We start from the raw sequence: 20,956 nt of genomic DNA, 5'->3' as shown, positions 1-20,956 counted from the left end.
GATATGTTTTTTATAGAAAGGCTTTTTCTTGTAAACAGCCCTGTAAAATATTTGAACAGTTTCATTAAAGCAAACAAAAATATTATGTATAAACAAACATTTTTTTATGTTTCTGATACTGTATATATGAACCAACTATGGAAATATTTGTCGGGTGTGTTGATGAAACTATAATTATTTCAGGAACTTTTCATCCACAGAAAATAAAACATTCTGATGTACTCTATAATTGTAACTTATAATATAGTTTTTTGATTGTAGAAAACTTCTTACGTCACGTGCCGGCAACATATTTGTTAAAACATTAAAATCACACACTAACAGCACGATAAAAAACACTTCGGAGTTCTTCCAAGCTTTCAACTCCTTCACGGAGTCATCTTCAGGGCTGATCGAGGACAGACGGAGTAGACGCGGTTGTCGGTGCACTCCTTTCTTTTCCTTTCTTAGTGCCTAATAAACATCATTAAATGATTACAAGATTTATGTAATTTCACCAAAAGTGATTCTGATATCTGCAAAATCCTTATGTACATTATTCTATAAAGTATTTATTTAATGCGATTTAAATCAGTGATTTCTTTACAAAAAAATTTTAAAAAATCACCTGATTTATATCAATCCACCTTGCTGAAAGGTTTCATGGGAACTGGATTTTCTTAAAGCATGTTTCCATCTGGAAAACAGAATGAATAAACCAAGGGTGTATGCGTGTTCACATATGAACACCTGGACAAATTCTGTGAACTTAGTATTTTCTATTCTAATCAAAATATGAGCACAGGCTCATAATTGGGGCAGATACTCACTAAGAAAGTAGGTGTTCACTGTGTATCTGTTCAGTACATGGTAAAAAAAAATGTTCAGAAATGGATAGGTGGTCAATGTTTTTGATATGTCCCAATATAACATATAGATACTGGTATTCACAATGATAGTAATTCTTGATCTTTTATACTACTGTTGTATGAAAGTTACCTTCTTCCCTTGTGTATGTTCCCAGTGGGCAGCGGATGCAAGCACCCTGCCTGTCTCTATTCTGATAGAATCCTCTTGCACAGGGAGTACACTGCTTCTGTTTCTCTCCAGCAAAGGTTCCAGCAGGACAATGCACTGGAAAAATGAACATTTGTTAGCATTCTTACAGCTGTTAAATTAAAATATACTATGGCACAGAAGATGAACTGCATAACAGAAAAGTATTGAAAACTGTAGATGACCCAGAAATTCTAGACTGAATCCCTATACCTGCTGCAATTTTCGAAAAATGTCTCTTAGGTTTCAACAGACATAAATAACAACAAGGGTATTCTCTGATTGGGGAATAAAATGCATGGTTGTATAATAAATACACGTAAACAAGTTATTTACTTTTAAAGGTTCTATTAATTTCGATGGCCCAAGCAACAAGTTGCCAGAATAAATATTGGCAATTTCATTCATAAAACATGACAAAAAGGTTGTTTATTATAAAAGCTAATTAAGTAAATAGATCTTATGACTTCACAAATTAAGTTGATAATTATGTAAAAATAATCACAGAAGGCTGTTAATATCAAATTATGAAAGAGTATGAAATTCACTAGTCAAAAAGATTTTTAGCAATTAATAGTGATGTGGACAAAGTTTGTTTTAAGTTAACTTTATGCACAGTTAGTCTAATCAGGGCACAGTTTAAAGTGGGGTTTGAACCACTGTACAATGTGCTTCCATCTGTGATTGAACCTGAGGCCCCTTGGTTACAAGACAAAGTGTGGGAGTTCTCCAACAATCAGGTGGGAGTGTTGCAGAAACTTCATAATTCTTGTCTGTTGGTTTTTGCTATTTCCTTCACCCTTCCATTCTCACCCTCATTCTATCTCTCTCTGTCTCTCCCTCAATCCATCTCTCTCTCTCCCTCATCCCATTCTCCCTACATCTAAACAAATAAAATATAGCTAAGGAAACAAGATGACTGACTATTGGAATATCTCAAATGAATAGATACTTACAGCATCGAGGGACATCATTAGTATCCATGTTAAGAACTTCTCCGACATTACACGTAAATCCTCGGGAGATCTTTGACTTGAGGGCTCTCAAGGGAGGGCACTGGTTTCCTATGGCACTGATGTTGAGCAGAGGCTCAATGACTGCACTTGCATATGGCACAGAGAGGTCAAAGATGAGGTTCAAGGTGGAGCCGCAGAGATCATACAGCTGGGGTTGCCTCACCGCAGGTACAACCACCAGCACAAAGTCAGTCTGGAAGAAAAGAACACATCAAAACTTTTGTTAACATGATCGCTTAACATGCACCTGCATCTAAAGTATCATCCACAGTATCATACATCTATCCAAAAACGTTTGTATTACAATACAAAATATTTTTACAAAGCTTTTGGCATCTTTTCACATGTAAATGATCAATGATGTCTCCACCAAATTGTATTCAGTGGGAAATGAAAACCTGCACATCATGCAAAACCATATTTTTCACTGAAGATCTATATGGTAATGTTTTCTGAACATATTATAAGGCAAATATAATTTCTTACAACAGACTGTCTTTCCTTAAACAGAAATATACAATATTTCTACTTGAAAAACACTTCAATATTATATCCAGTCCAATTGTAAGAAGTAAGGTTTCTCTAAAATCATATAATACTGTTATTTTAAGTGGTTTTTATATTTACTGCTACATTTTGTCGTGGTTTCCCAGAACTTTCTCAAGCTTACACCAAGATAAACACAAAGACACACAACCTTACATGACTAGTCACTATGCAGTCTACACTACACTCTACACTCGAAAGTGTAGGTACAGCTTTCTTACCTGAACAACATTTTCTTCCAGCAACTCAGGCCTTGTATCGTAAAAGGATACATTCATGTTTACATTCACAGCCGAACATCTTTGGGTGAGAACATTGTTCAGGCTGCTGTAATACTGTGCAAGGAGGTCCTCGTATTGCGGGAGACATAAGGGAGCCACAGCACCATTCGCTCTGTACATCACGGTTGCAACTACATGGTAGTCTGCCTGCTGCGTATCTGAAATGCAAGAATAAAATATAAGACAAGTAATTATAGTAACCTCATTGAATAATAATAATAATAATGTATTTTGTTGTGCTTCTGTGATATAAGAAAATTAGTGTAAAAACTGACCAAAAAGCATGCATATTTAAGAAATAAAATAGCAGTTACACGATTTGTTACAGAACAGAACACAATCAGAACTTGTTAAATTGTTTAAACTAGTTTCTATTTTTTAATTAAAAAATTGTTTGTGTAGAGGGCAGAAATAGTGCAGAATTTATTTCTCTAATTGTAACAACATGTATTTTTATTTCATGTACAAGGTGACTGAACTTACCTTCAGAAACGCAATCTGGAACCATTCCTGAGGGTGACCAAGAGTTCTTCTCTTCACAGCTGAATGTTTTTACAGGATCTCCATCTGTAAACCTGAAAAGTAAAGACAAATGGAAGATTATAATTTTTTTCAACTGCTTTGTTCAAAATAAAATAACATTAAATATCTAACTCCTGTTATTCATTAACTTCAAATTTTGAAAAAAGAAGATATTGACATCTCTGTCTAATCCTTATTATTTTAAATTTCTCATAGTTATTGCAAAGCATATTACATATTAATTGTTCTAGCTGATTTAATATATTAAGTCTGTGTAAAACATAGGTTTTTTTTTTCTCCTGGAAAAGATCAGAAACTACGAACAATACCTCCTGTACTTTTCACAACAGAGGAACAAGGGAAAGTAGTTTGAGTATAGATTTACAGTGTTGCTACATTTTTATGTTTCATTCACTCCTCCCCCCCCTCTTCCCATGGTACCTTCTTCTGGGCTTTCCACACAGATATGAATTCTCTACCGACCACCACTGCCCTTTCGAACTGAGTGTCCTTGCAAGAATTGGCAACAGTGAAGGGACATCCATTTTCCACATACCTTGGCAAGATTGTGACAAAGATAAGACTCAAATGTCTTTAATTTTGTCCAGAGCTGTACTATAAATGTTATATTGTTGGAGTAAATATGCATAAAAAAATTCAGCATGAAATGAGAGAATGGATTTTTTCATTCTGAAGGCATATTTATTCTCCACATCTCAAAACAAAAATCTATCACTGGCTCCTTTACCTATATCCCTGATTACATGTAGCGATGCACTGAAGACCTTTTTCTCCAGGCAGGCAGTTGAGAGCTCCATTGGCTGGTGGTTTCAGCTCCCAATCAACACACGGAGTGGCCTGAACTGCAACCTGAAATGCACAACAAGTTGGCAATAGTTATCACATCGTGTAACATTAAAATATATTTATGCAAATTAACTTTTGTTGTGTTGTGGGTAACTAGATTACTTGTACAGCTAATTTATTCTAGATAAGGTGTAACCGTTTCACATGTCAACTGCAAACAGGTTGTCGTTTTTTCACTAATGACCAAAAAAGTATCATGAAATTGTATTAAATTATAATAACCTAATATTTTTTTAATGTAACAATAAATATGTAATAAAATTCAAAGTGAAACATATACTTGAAAAAATAGATTAATATTTTAATTTTAATTTAATTTTTAATATATGCATATATCTTGGACATTCTAAAATAAATATACTATAAATGCATTAGCAAATTTGGCCATACAAGTAGAATATTTTTAGCACAACTTTAATGAAATGAGCATTTAGTTCAAGAGGTTGCAAAAGTCTGACTGAAGACAATTTTCTTACATGCAAAAATGTAGGGATATGAAATTTTGGCCGATACCAATCAAGTACCGATATAAAATTTACCGATACCAATAACCGATATTCTACCGATCTGATATAAAATTAGAAATGGTCCTTGAAGAACCTGAAAGGTTCATTGACCTCCTTAATAAATGTGTGTTTCAAGGTAACTGCAGTGCAAAAGAAATTGCATATTTAGACATTTACTTTTTTAGAAAGTAGGGCATGGAGATTATCTATAAAAATTACAACAAAATAGCAGAATTTTGCACTAAATTATCAGATATTTATCGATATATCGGATCGGTAAAATAATCGGTAATTTTACCGATAAATCGATACACCGATATGCCTATATCGGCCGATACCAATAGAGTACCAATTAATCGGTCCCATCCCTACAAAAATGTAAAGAAAAGTAACCATAAAACTAATTCAATTTCAATACTAGTTACTTGAAAAGTAACTGTTACTTCAAAAGGCTGTTTGGTATTCACATGGGTAAGCAGTATGTGTAAATTTTTAATAAAATTTAATCTTTTATGGCAAGGAAGGGCCCACTAATATTTGAATCTAATTTCACAGCTCAGTTAATTTCCACTTGTAAGTATATGCTATCTTAATTAATTCCAGTGGAATATCATATGCAAAATGCACTCACCTGGAAATGACAAGTTGCTTGGTTCCCATACTTGTCTGCAGCGACCACAGTGACATTTTCAAATCCACCAATTGGAATGAGTGCTTTCTCTGGGATGAAAGTGACTTTCACATCTCCTGAAGCATCAGAAACATTCACTCTGCGTCTAGTTTCATTGAAGTAAACCTGGTAGCTATCTTGGCGATCGACCAATTCAATTACATAACTCTGAGGGCAGCTTAATAGCGGTGGTGTATCATCTATAAAAGAAATAGAAAATAATGTGCATCTGATAATTATTGTATAACAAAAATGATAATGAATCTGATATTTGGTCTTATAAAAATTATGAGCTAGTCAAAATTGTTGCAAAATAATCGAAAATCTAAAGAATGCATTTTTTATTAATATAAATAATGTATTTTCTATTTATTATTATTTTTTGTATAAAATTATCAGAAGTTTTAAAGATAACGTTATACCCATATCAACAGATTCCAAAAGAGCACTGACTAATCTATCTTATCTCTAGTGGAAGCAATTAATTAGGGATGGGCTGATATGAAATTTTGGCCGATACCGATAAAGTACAGATATAAATTTTACCGATACAGATATTCTACTGATCCAATATAAAATCTTAAGTGATAAAAGAGGAACCTGAATGGTTCATTGACCTCCTTAATAAATGTGTGTTCCGAGGTGACAGCAGTGCAAAAGTGGTTGCATATTTAGAATTATTTTTTTTTTTTTAAATTAGGGCATGGAGATTATTCATAAAAATTATAACAAAATGGCAGAATTTGGCACTAATTTATAAGATATTTATAGATATATCAGATTGGTAAAATAATCGGTAATTTTACTGATAAACCGATATGCCTATATCTGGCAATACCAATAGAGTACAGATTAATCTGTCCCATCTCTACAATTAATACTTTTAAGTAGAAGTTCCTTACAATGATGTATAATTTCACCAAGTACAATAATACCTTGCAGGTTAAAGATATCTCCCCCCACAAAACTAGTCTTCACAAAAACTGTTCACACCATCTATACCTCCAGCAAATCAACACACAATTTAGTTGCAGAACGACAGTGAAAATTCATAAATCATTTCGTTCTGGTCTATAGAGAAAATAAAAGAAAGCTGTACAAACATTATAATTTTTGCATCTGAAATGCTGAAAACACACAGAAACTTACCAGGTACAGTAATGTTGATTTCGCAAATGGCCACATTTCCATCATAATCAAAGGCTACATATTTTACAACCATGTCTTCGAAGACTTGGATGGGAGTTCGGAAACTTGCTGGTTTCACCTCTAATCTAGCAATGCTGCCACTGTTATCAATGGCCACTGGCTCTGTAAAATTCACAGGTTCCAACCCATTTGGTCCCTTCTGGACTATGATTGGCTGCTGAGGGCAGTTCTGGAAGACTGGTGGTTCATTATCTGAAAAATAAAAAGGATAATTAATTATACATTATTCATGGAGTAAATGGTGGTCGGTTTATATGGTAGTCAGGGTTTCTATACATATATGGTTGGCTGACTTGACTTATATTACTTACTACTACTAATAGGTTACATACAGTGAACTTTTTAAGGGTTTTCAAATATAATGTCAACTTTTGACACTAAATAATATGATCCCTGACATTTCATGTGATTTTCAAATAAATTTCAAGAAGAATTTATCTTTCTATAACTCTCTCCGCACTGTATTTTGAGAATGGAAATATGAAACTAATGGCTTTAGTTACGAGATATTCAAGTAGTTCTTTTTTCATATGATATACATATTTTAGGAAATTAGCATAAACAAATATGTAGAATCCATATTCACCACATGAAAAAAAACATCTATAATGTTCCCTGATGTCTCCAGGTTTTTAATATTATTACAAAATGCAGTAACTTTTTTCACTTGTAGGTTGATTTTCCTGACTTTCTAAGTTTACCAGGATTTTCAGGAACTCTGAAATAGTCAGTCGCACATTCTGAAACTTTGACCTGGTTTACCACAATAATTCTTATTTATTCTATATATTTATTACATATTAATTAGATATAATATAAATAAAGCTCCAGTGCAGATAAGCAAGTAAAACAAAAACAGAAGTTGGACAACTTCAAATTTTCAGGCAATTTCTACATACGTGAAAAAGTTGGTAAACCAGGTAACATGGGAGAATATGCCACTAAAAATAGTATACGTTCATCACATTTCTTACGTTTTTGCAAAGAAACTGTGTCAAAATATTGAGAATATACTTGAATAATTTATTTGTTGCTTGTTTTATTATAGCGAAGTACACGTTCTTAAACAAGATCTCTCAAGAGTGACATTTATCCAGATCTGTGGACAGATCTATGGAAATGATATACAGTTAGGTTATTTTCAAGAGCTCTCCTGTACTTACCCACACAAGGGGAGTATCCATAGTCGTAGCCAAGCAGTGGCTCTTCCCTCGGCTCTTCACATCCCATCAGTTCAAACTTCAAGCAGGCATTCTCCATGTAACTCACAATACCTGCAAGACCAATTAAATTTTATTTACATCAATTTTTATTCAAATATATCTTATTTTACATCACTTTTTTGGCCACTTTCGGTTAATAGCAATAATGGAAATGAATTTAAATTGTCCAAGCAAAGAGGTTTCGGTCATGTTACAGAACCTAATACACTCCATTAGAATTGAAAATATGAAATTAACGTACGTAATCTTAGCACTGTGTAATTTATAGAGCACAGTTATCATGGACTATTTTAAAGTTTAATTAGAAAAGTTTTAACTTTGACTAAGAAGAATCAACGACTAATTGCAGGAAGTAATACAAAATTCCACTTAAACGATCAAATGATGTTGGTCAAATTGCACTTTGCACAAAAATACTGTGTAAAGAAGTGAATTACAGCACTACTAATCATGGATTTTATGAAATCAAGAACATCATGCCTAGCATAATAATCAGTTATAAAAATTCTTCCACATGGAACATGGAGAGAAATCCATACTCTCTTGTACACCTAGGGTATGTTTTTTAGTAGCAATGGCCAGTCCGACAATATTGAAATAAAGACATACCTGGTGCAAAACTGCCACTCTTCACCTTAAGGAGTACAGTAACAAAGGCAAGAAAGAGAACAAGGAATGAGGAGATCTGACAGAGTGTGGGTAGTGAGGCTACAGGACAACGTAGATCAGGCACAGATGAAGTGATTTAGACATGTAAAGAGAGATACACTGCACAAGGAACATAAAAAAGACAAAAGCGAAAGCACATGTAGAAAGTGTAAAGAGGACAGGACTGAAACATTGTGGAAACCTCGTCTTGAATTATTCCCACTTACCTAAAATCACAAATCTTGCTTGCACATACTTTGGCAATGTGATCATTGCCAGCTCTCCATAGTTCCCTGGATCTCTCATCGTGAGGTTGAAGTTGGGGAAGTACACAACGTAATTTTCAGATTCTGCTTGCTTGTAGAAGAAGCGAATTTCTGTTGGCCGTCCAACTATGTCATTGGTTACAACACCTTTCACTAGGATTGCCTGTGAATAAGGAAAGTGCACAAGTTAGATACAGAAAATTAAGAATTGACATTGGTCTTTAATTATCGTCTCTGAGCAGTTAACAAACTTCTATGTTCACTCTAATAAGTTCAAGTTTCATTTTTCCGTGCATTTTTTGTTTGCGATCGATTTCCCCAGCTGTCTGGTAGCTTCGTCAGGCATGTATTTGTCATTCATGTCACACCAGCCATGGCAAGACAGTACAAGCCTGACAAAACTACCAGACAGGCAGCGAAATTGAACGCGAACAAAAACCGCATGGAAAAATTAAGCACACACTTGTTAGAGTGAATTCTCTCTCTCCGTATAACCGCCAAACGGATATCTTTAGATACAATGTAACCTTCTAGGTTTTGAATTTCTGCTTCTACATGCACACAAATCTATTTTCTGTTAATGTTCAAACATGTTACACATTCTTTTGTGCAATAAATCTCAAAGTATTATCCACTAAAAGAGTTTACATGCTCAAAGAAATTTACTTCAACATAATTTTATAAACACTAAGTTGCTGACCAAGGCAGTTTATTAAGATATAAAAAAAACACTTAACAAGTAACGTTTCAACCCTGTATCAGGGTCTTCCTCAGACAAAGAACTAAATTATACCCAGTGGAGGCACATAATGGTTCGGATCCCACTTTAAACTGTAGGTTTAGTCCCGATTAGCCTTACTGTGCATAAAGTGGACTTAAAACACAAACTCAATCAATCAAATACAAACTCAATCAATCAATCAATAATTGCTTCATCTGAGGAAAACCCTGATGCAGGGTTGAAACGTTACTTGTTAAGTGTTTTCATATCTTAATAAACTGCAACTTAGCATTTTTAATATGGATACAAGGCTTAATTATATTATAATTAGGGATGGGCCGATATGAAATTTTGGCCGATACCGATAAAGTACCGATATAAAATTTACCGATACCGATAACCGATCCGATATAAAATTAGAAATGGTATATGAAGAACCTGAAATGTTCATTGATCTCCTTAATAAATATGTGTTTCGAGGTGACTGCAGTGCAAAGAAGTTGAATATTAGACAATTACTTTTCTAAAAAGTAGGGCATCGAGATTATCCATAAAAATTACAACAAAATGGTATAATTTTGCACTAAATTATAAGATATTTATCGATATATCGGATCGGTAAAATAATCGTTAATTTTACCGATAAACCGATACACCGATATGCCTATATCGACCAATACTGATAGAGTACCGATTAATCAGTCCCATCCCTAATTATAATTTTATATATCCATAATCCATTATTCTTTACAAATATAATAACTGGGTTAAATATAACTACAGTGATTCTGTTTTCATGACATTCTAATTGCTTCCTTAGGGGTCCTTGGTTCGATACCTGGTGGAGGCACATAATGGTTCGGATCCCACTTTCAACTGGCGGTCCAGTCCCGATTAGCCTTACTGTGCATAAAGTGGACTTAAAACACCAACTCAATCAATCAATAATTGCTTCCTTGAACTATTATTATTATTATTATTATTATAAATATACCATGTTTACAAGTTTCGTATTTCTGCAAACAATGCAACTATCATACTTTTATTTTGTATACATGCAATATGTGATGAAAACTTTAATATATATCAAATTCTTCATTTATATAAAACTTTTTCTAGTTTTGGAATATAAAAAAAAACTCAGAAAATATGGTTAGCAAGTTCCATAATTGAAATTGAAGCTACCATTTGGGGCAAAATTTGTTTCAAGTCAACTTTATGCTCAGATTTGGACTGGAAGAACAGTTTAACCACTGCATGTTGTGCTTCCATAGAGATTGAGCATGGGACCCACTGATTACAAGGTGACAAGATTAACCACTATGCTACCAGAGAGATGAAACCATTTGGGGCAGCAGAAATCCTATGTTGTTGTTATTTACAAATAACAAATGTAAAATTAATTAAATGGCACAACTGAAGCACAATGCAATAGTAAATGAGTAAACAATAATATGAAAGCAATGCAAGTACAACTTACGGTACACTTGAACTGGATGAAAATTTATTGTTCAAAGAATAGAAATTAACCATCTGTTTCCATTTTCATTTAAGCAAATTTATGAGGCACTAAAGCAGGGCCATGCATAGACCAAAATATCATTGCAAATGTATTGTACTAGCTACAGTTTATAGCAAACTTAAATGTGAATGCTGGGCAATAATAAGAAGCAGAATCATGAATAAGGTTATAATTTCTAAAAGCGAAGAGAGTTTTACTAACATATGGAAACATAATGATCTAAATTTGAACTCCTCACCTTCACTCTGAACACTTTGCCAAGATCCACGCTGACGTATGTGAATGCTTCTTGTTTGCCGCACCAGCCAGTCACTGAATTTAGTCGAACATTTTTTGCTTCGTAATTTGGCCTGAAAAAAATCAAACAGTAATAATATAATTACATAAATCCCATAATTAAAAATATATATTTTTGTGCTAAGACATCTGTACCCTTTGAATATGAGTCAACTCGAGGAATCTCTCTCACCTTTCCTTCACTGCAAGATATTTAACCTGGTGCCTGTATGAACAGGGTTGGCACAGTTGCTTGTTTGGGATATCACTAGCCTAGAATCTTAGGATCGAAACCGTGCAGAGCTACAATATTCATTGATGCCCATGTAACTTACCTTTCAGAGGTTGCATTTATAGCAGAGTCTGGTATTCTTCCTGAAGCCAGTCCTAGTGGTTTAACCACCTTGCATTCTGGTTCACGAACACATGTAATTGGTCTTGGATTGATCAGAATATACCCAGTTCGTTTGCAGCCAAATTCTACTTCTGCACCCTGAAAACAAAACAGAAATAAATAGTAAGAAATAATGTCCTTAATTGCAAATCTTACACTATATTGTACTTCTTATATGGAAGTACCACGACTGAGGCCTTATATATGAAAACACACAAAAGTATGAATCAAAATTTTACAGAATTTGTTGGGAAATAACTAAACTAAAAATACAACAAACTCTCTACATTTGGATAGTGGCCTAAACCAAGATTTTTTTTTTTAATTGATAGCGTACATTGGTTTAGAATTCCTTCTACAGTATTCAAGTTAATCTTTATGTTTGTTTAAGCCCACTTTATTCACCAATAGGCTAATCAGAACTGGACCTACAGTTTAAAGTAGGATACAAACCACTATGTGCCTCCACTGGCTATAAAACAACTTGATTATGAGGCTACAACATTGCCATTATGCCATCAAGGAGGCCGATAATTTTACTGATCCGATATATCCATAAATATCTTGCAAATCAGTGCAATACTGTGCCATTTTGTTATAGTTTTTATGGACATAAACATATAATCTCCATTCCAGCTTCTTTTGCATTGCAAAGGCTTGGTTTATCTGGTAACATACAATTATTTAAGTCAATTAACCATTTGGAATTTTAAATCAGATTGGTTGAATATCAGGTATCTACATCGGTAAATTTTATATCAGTACTTTATCGGTATCAGCCAAAAATCTCATATCCCTACAAATAATAATAACATTCCACCTAAAAATATTAGGAATAATACATAACAAAACGTAATAACTTTGTTTTGCTTTCATATTCCTGAAAATCTAGAACCACTCAGCTTGCTCAGAATTGTGAAATAAATTGAATTTATGTTATGAAGTGAAAAATGATTAAAAATATTTCATTACACATATTCTCAAAACACAAAAATCAAACAATGTCAATATGTACCTGTTCATAGCTTCGTGCTACTTGGAACCCATCGGCAGGCCTACCAGGGTCTTCGCAAACCGGACCTTCGCATCGCAAGTCCCCGAAATCCCACACACCATTTGCCTGGCACCTGAAAGATTTACATTTATATATTACCTATGCTTGGATGACAAGTGTCGCTAAATCTGAAGGACTCGTATTGGTTGTAACTGATTAAATTCATGAAAAGCAACAAGTTACTTTTCTGCTGATTGAACATATTTCAAGTTTTATGTGATCATCTATGCACATTGTATATGTGTGTAAAGTGCTATTCAGACTTTGCTTGAGGAGTGTGTATAAAGATATAGTTCTTTCTTATGAAGAAAATAAATCTCACTGGCTTATGTTATAAAGAAAATAATAATGTCTGTTGTGCAAATGTAAACATCTTCATACCTTGAAAAAATTACATTATATCCGGAAATAAATTTGAATTTTATATTCAAGTCAGAATTTCACTATTTAAAGTTGTATTTATATTTTTTTACATACAGATTTAATGACTCCCAGAATCCAATTAATAGCAATATTGTCACTTTATAAGGTGAAACTATATGAAATGAAGTAATTTTCTTTCCAAACATCTTACCTCACTACATTATCATGATGATTTGTTTGTCCAGCCAACTTGAAAGTGTCCTGGCAGCCAAAGAAGAACGATGATTGGTATTTGGTGTCGATGTGGTTCCCGTACTCAGCCCCTGGTGTGTCGGGTGGTACACCGCAGTCAATTCTTGGGCAACCAGGCTGAGATCCAGACAGCCAATAATCTGGGAAACCCTACATCAGAAAAAAAATGTCTCATCCTCTGCTTCAAAACAACTCTCAGTAGGGAGGAAAATGGAAACAAGAACAACTCATATAAATGAATAAATCAAGTTTACAAATAGAACATGTAAGGAAACATCCTTGTATATTACTCATTGATATTGCTGGGTAACTGTGAACATTTATGGAACACATGATTTGGCAATATTATGCAATATTCGTTTAATTATAGAATGAAATCATGGTGAAAATATTATTTTACATAAAGACGTGTAAATTTACTATAGCATCAGAATTCAGTGAAAAGTAAACAATGGAGAATTACGATACGGAATATTATTGGATATGAATTGAAAATGCCACTTTGATAGGTAAAATAATAGCTTGATATTCAATACACTCAGTTTTGTAATTCAATTTACTGGCCGTTTATTCAGTGGCACATTTTAATTAAAATGAAACAACAGTTTAGAAAGGAATGTGAAAGGAATGTTACGAATGAGAAATTGCAGGAGGAAAGATTTGGACAGAGAAGCATGGAGGGGCTCTATTATGGAGGCCAGGGCTCGATATCAGGCTGCAGCGCCATAGGAGAAGGAGAGAAGGAGAACAGTTTAGAAAATTTATTAGTCTCCCATAATTCTTCGTTTTAATCTTCAACACTTACTGCTTATTCCTCTTAGGTAATAGTATGAAATACATCAATTAATTGTTTATTTATTGTAATAATGATTATATTGTGATCATATAGGACACCTTAACTTCAGACTAAAGACCAAAAATCCCCGATTTTTTTTCAAAAATCTAAAAAGCCCTTGTTGTATGTCCCACGTATACTGTATGCCAGTGGCGTCTCGTGGCCTCAAATTTGGCCGGGGCTTATTTTTTAAAGAATTTAAAATATAATGACAATTCACATGAAATACAAAAAATAGGTATTTTTTTCTTCTAGATTACAAAACTGGACTTACTTTTTTGAAAGAATTTAAAATTTAATGACAAATTACATGAATTACAAAAAAACGGGTATTTATCTTCTTCTAAACTACAAAACTGGACTTATTTTTTTTCAAGAATTTAAAATATAATGACAATTCACATGATTACAAAAGAAACAGGTATTGTTGTGAAACATACCTTTCTACGAATGTTGACTCCTGTTCTTCTGCTCAGCAAATTTCGTTATTACTTTTTCGTTGAAGCCCTCTTCTATGAAGGGATAATAAATCTGGGAAGATGCCTCTGTTTAAAGATTGTTCTCTTTAATTATGTCCTCATAGACCAAGTTCATGTCGGCCACAGAATTTTAAGCAATCAATAATTCTATTTAATATATGCCTATTTTACCGGACAAATTCATTGTGTCTTGTAATTGACAGCCTATGTCCTTCATCAATTTGTGTTCGAACAATAACCCTGCCAAACTCACTCACACATAGCGAATGAAAGCCACCAAAACACTACAGAACAACACGTGAGATCGCACGCGACGCAACGGAACTAGCCCCAAATCAGCACTCAAATCCATTGCACTCTCCCCTCCTCTCTCTGCTAGCATGTGAACCTTCACTGTAGCGTAGGTGGGTGTAGGCCACGCCTTCCTTTGCGACGTGCCCCGGAAAACGATAATTGACATCAATGCCGCTAGGATCATTTGCAACAGACGATGAATTTACGTGGGTAAAAATCGCCTTTTAAAATACTCTGTGATAGTTATGCGTTATGGTGATTGATAATTATGTGAATACGTCCATTTTTCTTTAGGGGCTAAGCCCCGGAAGCCCCAAGGGACGAGACGCCACTGCTGTATGCCCCAGGCACCAACATCACACCCACCTAGGGCCAACCCTGGTTACATCATCATTCAAACCTTGATTATGCTAATATAAGTATTTTAGAAGAAGTATTTAAGTATTTTAAAACAAAATAAAAAATTGAGTACAAGGTTTTCACTCAGTCTTGCCTAGTGAGACAGGAGGACCAAGACAGAGTATCATTGTAGAGGCAATTAATGATCATTCTCAACTTGACAAGCATTTATTTCTTTACTTATTTTGCAAGAGAGAGAATTTAATTTTAACCATGTTTGTTAAATTATCTTGATACAAAAACTGATACTCACAGGTTTGGGGTTGTAAACACATTGCCTGAAGCTAGCCGAGGCAGTCTTCCTCAACAAGCGGCCTGTGTTCCCACAGTTCAAGGTCACGTTCTCCCTGAATGGAACGAGGACGCTCTCCTGATCTGGTCTTATGACTGAGAGTCCTTCTGATGGGTCATCTTGCAAGGAAACACACTGGGCATCTGGTGAAAGCAAAATGAATGTTACTTCATCAGTGACGAGACACACTATTGAGTTATTCATACTTGCCAACTTGTTGCACAATATTACACTTCGAATGTCAAAAATACATGAGTTTTAAGTCCACAATTCAAGATACTGCTCTGAAAGTTACCAATGTGAAGCAGCATACACTGAGAAAAGTCAGATTAAGCACTGCTAATATTTTCGCCAACTTCTTATATTTTCACATATTTGTTGCTTCATGCATATTCTATGAAAGGCTAAGTATTTGGAAAATCAAAAGCCACGATTCTCTTTTAACTTCAGTGTTTTCATGCAAATCTAGTTAACTGGCATAAGATTACAGTATGGCCTTAATATTTATAAATGTTGAGAGTAATTTCTTGTAACTAAAGTGTTCAAATATTAGCTGGAATCTGCAAATGCAATAATGTTGGCATCAATATTGAAGAATTCCACACGAATGAAAGTAATTTTCTTTAAATACTCACACTGGCACTCTGGCATTGATCCGTTCCACATCCCACCAGAGGTACACAAGAGGGAAGACGTGCCAACCATCACGTAGCCAAAGTTGCACTGGAAGCTCACCAGATCTCCAAAGTGATATTGTTCCTGAAAATAAAGTATATTCTGTGTTACTCAGCATTTCTTTTGGTCTCGTTTCCTATGATTTTAATATGCCTGATTCAGCACAATGGCACTGGTTTCTTCTTTCAACCGTATTGGGACAGATGATGCAAATAAGTTTGTGAAACACTTACACTTGTAACTGGTAGGAACATCCTGTTTATAATGTCATGTAATGAATAAATTATAACCAGAATTCTTTGCAATTGTCCATACGAGACCATCAGTCATTTTGTGAACAATTCATTGACATTTTCTCCATGGTATGAGCCATTTTCACAATGTGTCTATGCTACAAACATTGAGAAAATTGCACATCACAGAATAAATGTTAAATGATTGTTCCTCCTATCCACAAAATAAAATAAATAAAAGCAATTCAGTTTTGTAAATGAAAGATGATAGAAGCTTGCACCTTTTACAGAGTAAAACTGAAATTTTTCATATGTTCGAGGGGGTAAAAACATATATCCTACATCCACATACAGGCAAATTCAAAGTTGTTTTTTTTCATCTGTGGAAAATTAAGTTACCAGAGGAACCTCGATTTTACGTTTTTCATGGAACTGAAGTAAAAAGAAGAAATAATGCAGGAAATTTTTTATCACAAATCCAAAATTCTTCACTTTTTCATGACTTTTTCTTGACATTTTTAGTTTTTCCTTGATCTTTATTTATTCAACACCTACTTAGGAAATTGGCAGTTAAGAATATAAATATTTATTTAATGAAAAGCCCCTACCAAAATGCCAGTTAAGATGAAAACTGAAGCTGTATTTAACAAGAAAATTAGACTTGTTTTATCCATCAATGCATCCTGCACTGCATTTGGCAGACTAGCAAGGCTCTTGTGTCTGGACTACGAGGCAGTACAATCTTATGTGGGGCTCGAGTTGTCGTCCCTTTATATTTGTGATTGTCCCTTCATCCATCTTTGTTTGTTTTGAGTTGGTGTTTTAAGTCCACTTTATGCACAGTAAGACTAATCAGGATTGGACCTACGGTTTAAAGTGGGATCCAAACCACTGTGCCATGTGCCCTTCATCCATCTTATCTTACCGCTATTTATCCTTATCTTTGTGATAAGTCAAAGGGACAGAAAAGTGAAGTAAACTAAACTAAATTAATCAGTCATTGTGATAGCAAAAATTCTTGACCACAAGTATAATATCTTGACTTTTTTATTGACTTCTTGACCAATTTGTTGATTTCTTTACTCTTTCTTGACTTTCATGAATCATGAACTTCTTGACTGCTTGACCCTCTTTATTATCATTTTACATTATTGGGATCATGAAGTTTGAATGTATTGGGTTGATGCATAAGTTCGTAGAGTTTGTATTTGGTATGGCAACACTGCAGTGTTACGAGTTTGTTTATCGATTAACTTTCATCAATCGGAGTGCCAATGTTGCGCTTGTGAATATAAATTCAATTATGCAGATTTGGAGGACGACAGTGTTATTTATGGGCTAAAGAACAATAAGTGGCAAGTGGGAAAAAAAAGAACACTTCGGACATATTCCTCTGCCCGAGTTTAACAGAGAAGCAAAGGAAGCTGAGGCAGCTTGAAACATGGAGAGAATGGCAATGGGGAAAGCAGGGCAAGAAAGTAGTAATTGTCATTTCATGAAGACCATCGGGCTTTACTGAAGACCATTTAAATGCTTTAATCCAAGATGATCCACATCAGTCGACCCGTGAATTAGCAAATGTAATGAACTGTGATCATTCAACCATTGTGCAACATTTGCATTCCATGGGTATGGTTCAGGATGCCGCACACTTTAAGTAAAAAACAATACAAATCAGCGAGTAGGCCAGGAATACTGCATCAAGAGCTGCTGCAACATGATAATGCACGCCCACACTCCGCTAACATGACAAAAGTTGCTATCCAGGAGCTTGATTGAAAGGTTATTCAACATCCTCTTTACTCTCCTGATCTTACACCCTCAGCCTTTTCAGCTCTCAGTCCAATTCCAAAAGGTGAATAAATAAATCGATTGATCAATCAATAGAAGATGATCCACATCAGTCGACCCGTGAATTAGCAAATGTAATGAACTGTGATCATTCAACCATTGTGCAACATTTGCATTCCATGGGTATGGTTCAGGATGCCGCACACTTTAAGTAAAAAACAATACAAATCAGCGAGTAGGCCAGGAATACTGCATCAAGAGCTGCTGCAACATGATAATGCACGCCCACACTCCGCTAATATGACAAAAGTTGCTATCCAGGAGCTTGATTGAAAGGTTATTCAACATCCTCTTTACTCTCCTGATCTTACACCCTCAGCCTTTTCAGCTCTCAGTCCAATTCCAAAAGGTGAATAAATAAATCGATTGATCAATCAATAGAGGCACCTATTTTTGGTAAATAAAAAAGCAAAATTTCGGTATAAAAACTGAGTCAATTTCGGGTTCAAAAGAGGTAAATAAAATAAAATATCGGTGTTATAGCGGTGAATAATCACATCAAAAGTGGTATATAAAAAGACATTTTGGTTTTAAAATTGTGAATATAATCCTAAATTTGATTTAAAAACTACACTTATTCCACAGAATTAACATTTCACTTCTAACAGGCCATTTATGTAGTTATCCGAGTATTAAGTTTATTTCTGTGTAAAGGAATCAATTTTTGTTTCTCCAATATTAACAGCAGAATTAATCAATTTTCCAGGAATTGCATAACTCTCAGGATAATTCAGACTTCAGAAGGTGCCGCGTCGGTAAATAAACCCTAAATTTCGTGTTTAAGAGTTAATTTCGCTTTTTGCAGTTCATTTCGCATTATTTTGTGACATAACCTTGTCAAAAATGCATCTCACACCTTTCAAAAACATGAAAAATTAACACTACTATGTGTTTTTTCAAATTTCGTTCTTTCGTCAAAAACGAAATATGCATCAATCTTCAAAGAAATTCCTTTGCTGATGAAAATGCTCTTCAAACTTGGCTTGATGACATTTTTAATCCCAAATAAAATTATTTCTTCATGCGTGGAATCAAAAAACTGCCCCAGCGTTGGTAGACAGTCATAGACAATGAAAGAAAATATATTACTGATTAATTTCTGTGATTTGTTCATCTCAAATGAGTATCAAATAAAATAATTTTGCCACAATGAAAAAAAAAATGCTATGAACTTATGCATCAACCCAATATAATATGGGAAAATGTAAACTCCAAGTACATAAAATCGAGGTTTAACAGTATATTTTATTTGCAACGTACTAACCTTCGTGGAGAGAATGACACCATTCTCTGGAGCCTGGAGTTTGGGGCACATAACTGGAACACATGTCTTGTTACGCTGGAAAATGTCTCCATCTCTTTCACCTGTTTCCGAAGTGTCAACGGCAAATCCTGCTGTGCCATTTCTCTTGAACAATTCGTAGCCCACATTGCAGACACATGAGAAGTTTCCAGGACTGGAAAAAAAAGGTAGTTATATAACTACTCAAATTTTGTAATGATTGACAATTTGAAAAGAATATAAACCATGTTGCATGTACTGTTTGTACAGTGCATTCGAAAAGTATCTGCACTCATACTTAAAAAAAATGCTACTAAGGCATTCATCTGGTTGAGTTGGTAAGCCTGCCAGTAGGGATTGGTATGACCTTGAAGAACGAGTTTATGTTATATTTAGAGCAGATCCGATGTTACAGTCCTCGGTATGAGACGTACTATAACAATTTGTCAAAAATGAAATTTAAGCACTTCGCCCACTGAGACACGAGGAAATGCAGAGAAATGCGGAAACAGAAAGCAACAGAACTTCTGTTGTCTGCTTCTATTGAAATCAAATGGTGTAATACCCACTACACGGAAACACACAGAACCGAAGCACGGAAAGTCTGCACGTTATCTTAAAGGTTATTGCCACCGAGACGTCGGAAACACATCAGTTGCGTTCTGTTGCTGCATTTCTCAGTGGGCATTAATTTTTACGTGCACATAGCAAATTGCTATGTTGGAAACATATTTTGAGTATGTCATATGAGTTTATGTGTGGAGAAATGAAGTCTATTTCCCAATGATCCGGCACCAGCTAAAACTGCAATGGATGATTCTTTCAAATTCAGTTTCAATATTCTTTTTGTATATGTAAACACGAGGAAAGTAGTTTGCCTTCTTGGCAGTGTGTTTCCAACCTCAGAGATATCAGTATTTCTCACATTTAGTTTACAAATTATTTTTTGTGAATTTCAAGATATAGTTAACAAATGTATGTATTCATTACATTGACAAGTTCAATAAATTGTAAGTAAAAAATTCTCAAACTTTGAGTGTGGGGACTTTTCGAACACGGTGAACAATCATTGAAGATCCAATAGTCAAAATAGAAATGGATTTGCTTAAAGCTTTTTCAAAATGAAATTCTTGGTTACGTCTGGTATACCCAAATGGGAGGAAATTGGTCTAACCTTGGGGCCAGCTTGGAAATGTCAGGTACATGAAAAGGTGGTAAATTACAGCACTGAGTAGTAAAAAGAAG

At 34.6% G+C, this 20,956-nt stretch overlaps 1 protein-coding gene across 5 annotated transcripts in view; it reads right to left on the bottom strand.

Annotated features, from left to right (window-relative positions):
* uif (sushi, von Willebrand factor type A, EGF and pentraxin domain-containing protein uif) overlaps positions 1-20,956 on the bottom strand; it is a 227,839-nt gene that overhangs the window by 54,901 nt on the left and 151,982 nt on the right. For all 5 annotated transcript variants that reach the window (XR_014443858.1, XM_083142169.1, XM_083142172.1 and 2 more), the window contains 16 exons: positions 19,694-19,886; positions 16,306-16,429; positions 15,632-15,813; positions 13,331-13,521; positions 12,718-12,829; positions 11,644-11,801; positions 11,271-11,382; positions 8,751-8,952; positions 7,816-7,926; positions 6,593-6,844; positions 5,405-5,643; positions 4,149-4,270; positions 3,362-3,453; positions 2,819-3,036; positions 1,992-2,244; positions 979-1,113 (listed from right to left, as the gene is read on the bottom strand). Coding sequence is in view for 4 of the 5 variants with exons in the window: in XM_083142169.1 (XP_082998295.1) it covers positions 979-1,113; positions 1,992-2,244; positions 2,819-3,036; positions 3,362-3,453; positions 4,149-4,270; positions 5,405-5,643; positions 6,593-6,844; positions 7,816-7,926; positions 8,751-8,952; positions 11,271-11,382; positions 11,644-11,801; positions 12,718-12,829; positions 13,331-13,521; positions 15,632-15,813; positions 16,306-16,429; positions 19,694-19,886 (2,696 nt within the window). In the remaining variant the exon portion in view is untranslated. The remainder of the gene's footprint in view (positions 1-978; positions 1,114-1,991; positions 2,245-2,818; positions 3,037-3,361; positions 3,454-4,148; positions 4,271-5,404; positions 5,644-6,592; positions 6,845-7,815; positions 7,927-8,750; positions 8,953-11,270; positions 11,383-11,643; positions 11,802-12,717; positions 12,830-13,330; positions 13,522-15,631; positions 15,814-16,305; positions 16,430-19,693; positions 19,887-20,956) is intronic.

This window comes from Lepisma saccharinum, chromosome 20 (assembly GCF_977018435.1).
Source record: "Lepisma saccharinum chromosome 20, izLepSacc3.1, whole genome shotgun sequence".
NCBI lineage: Eukaryota > Metazoa > Arthropoda > Insecta > Zygentoma > Lepismatidae > Lepisma > Lepisma saccharinum.
The sequence above is the reverse complement of the archived record's forward strand: the minus strand, read 5'-3'. Positions and strand labels throughout refer to the sequence as shown.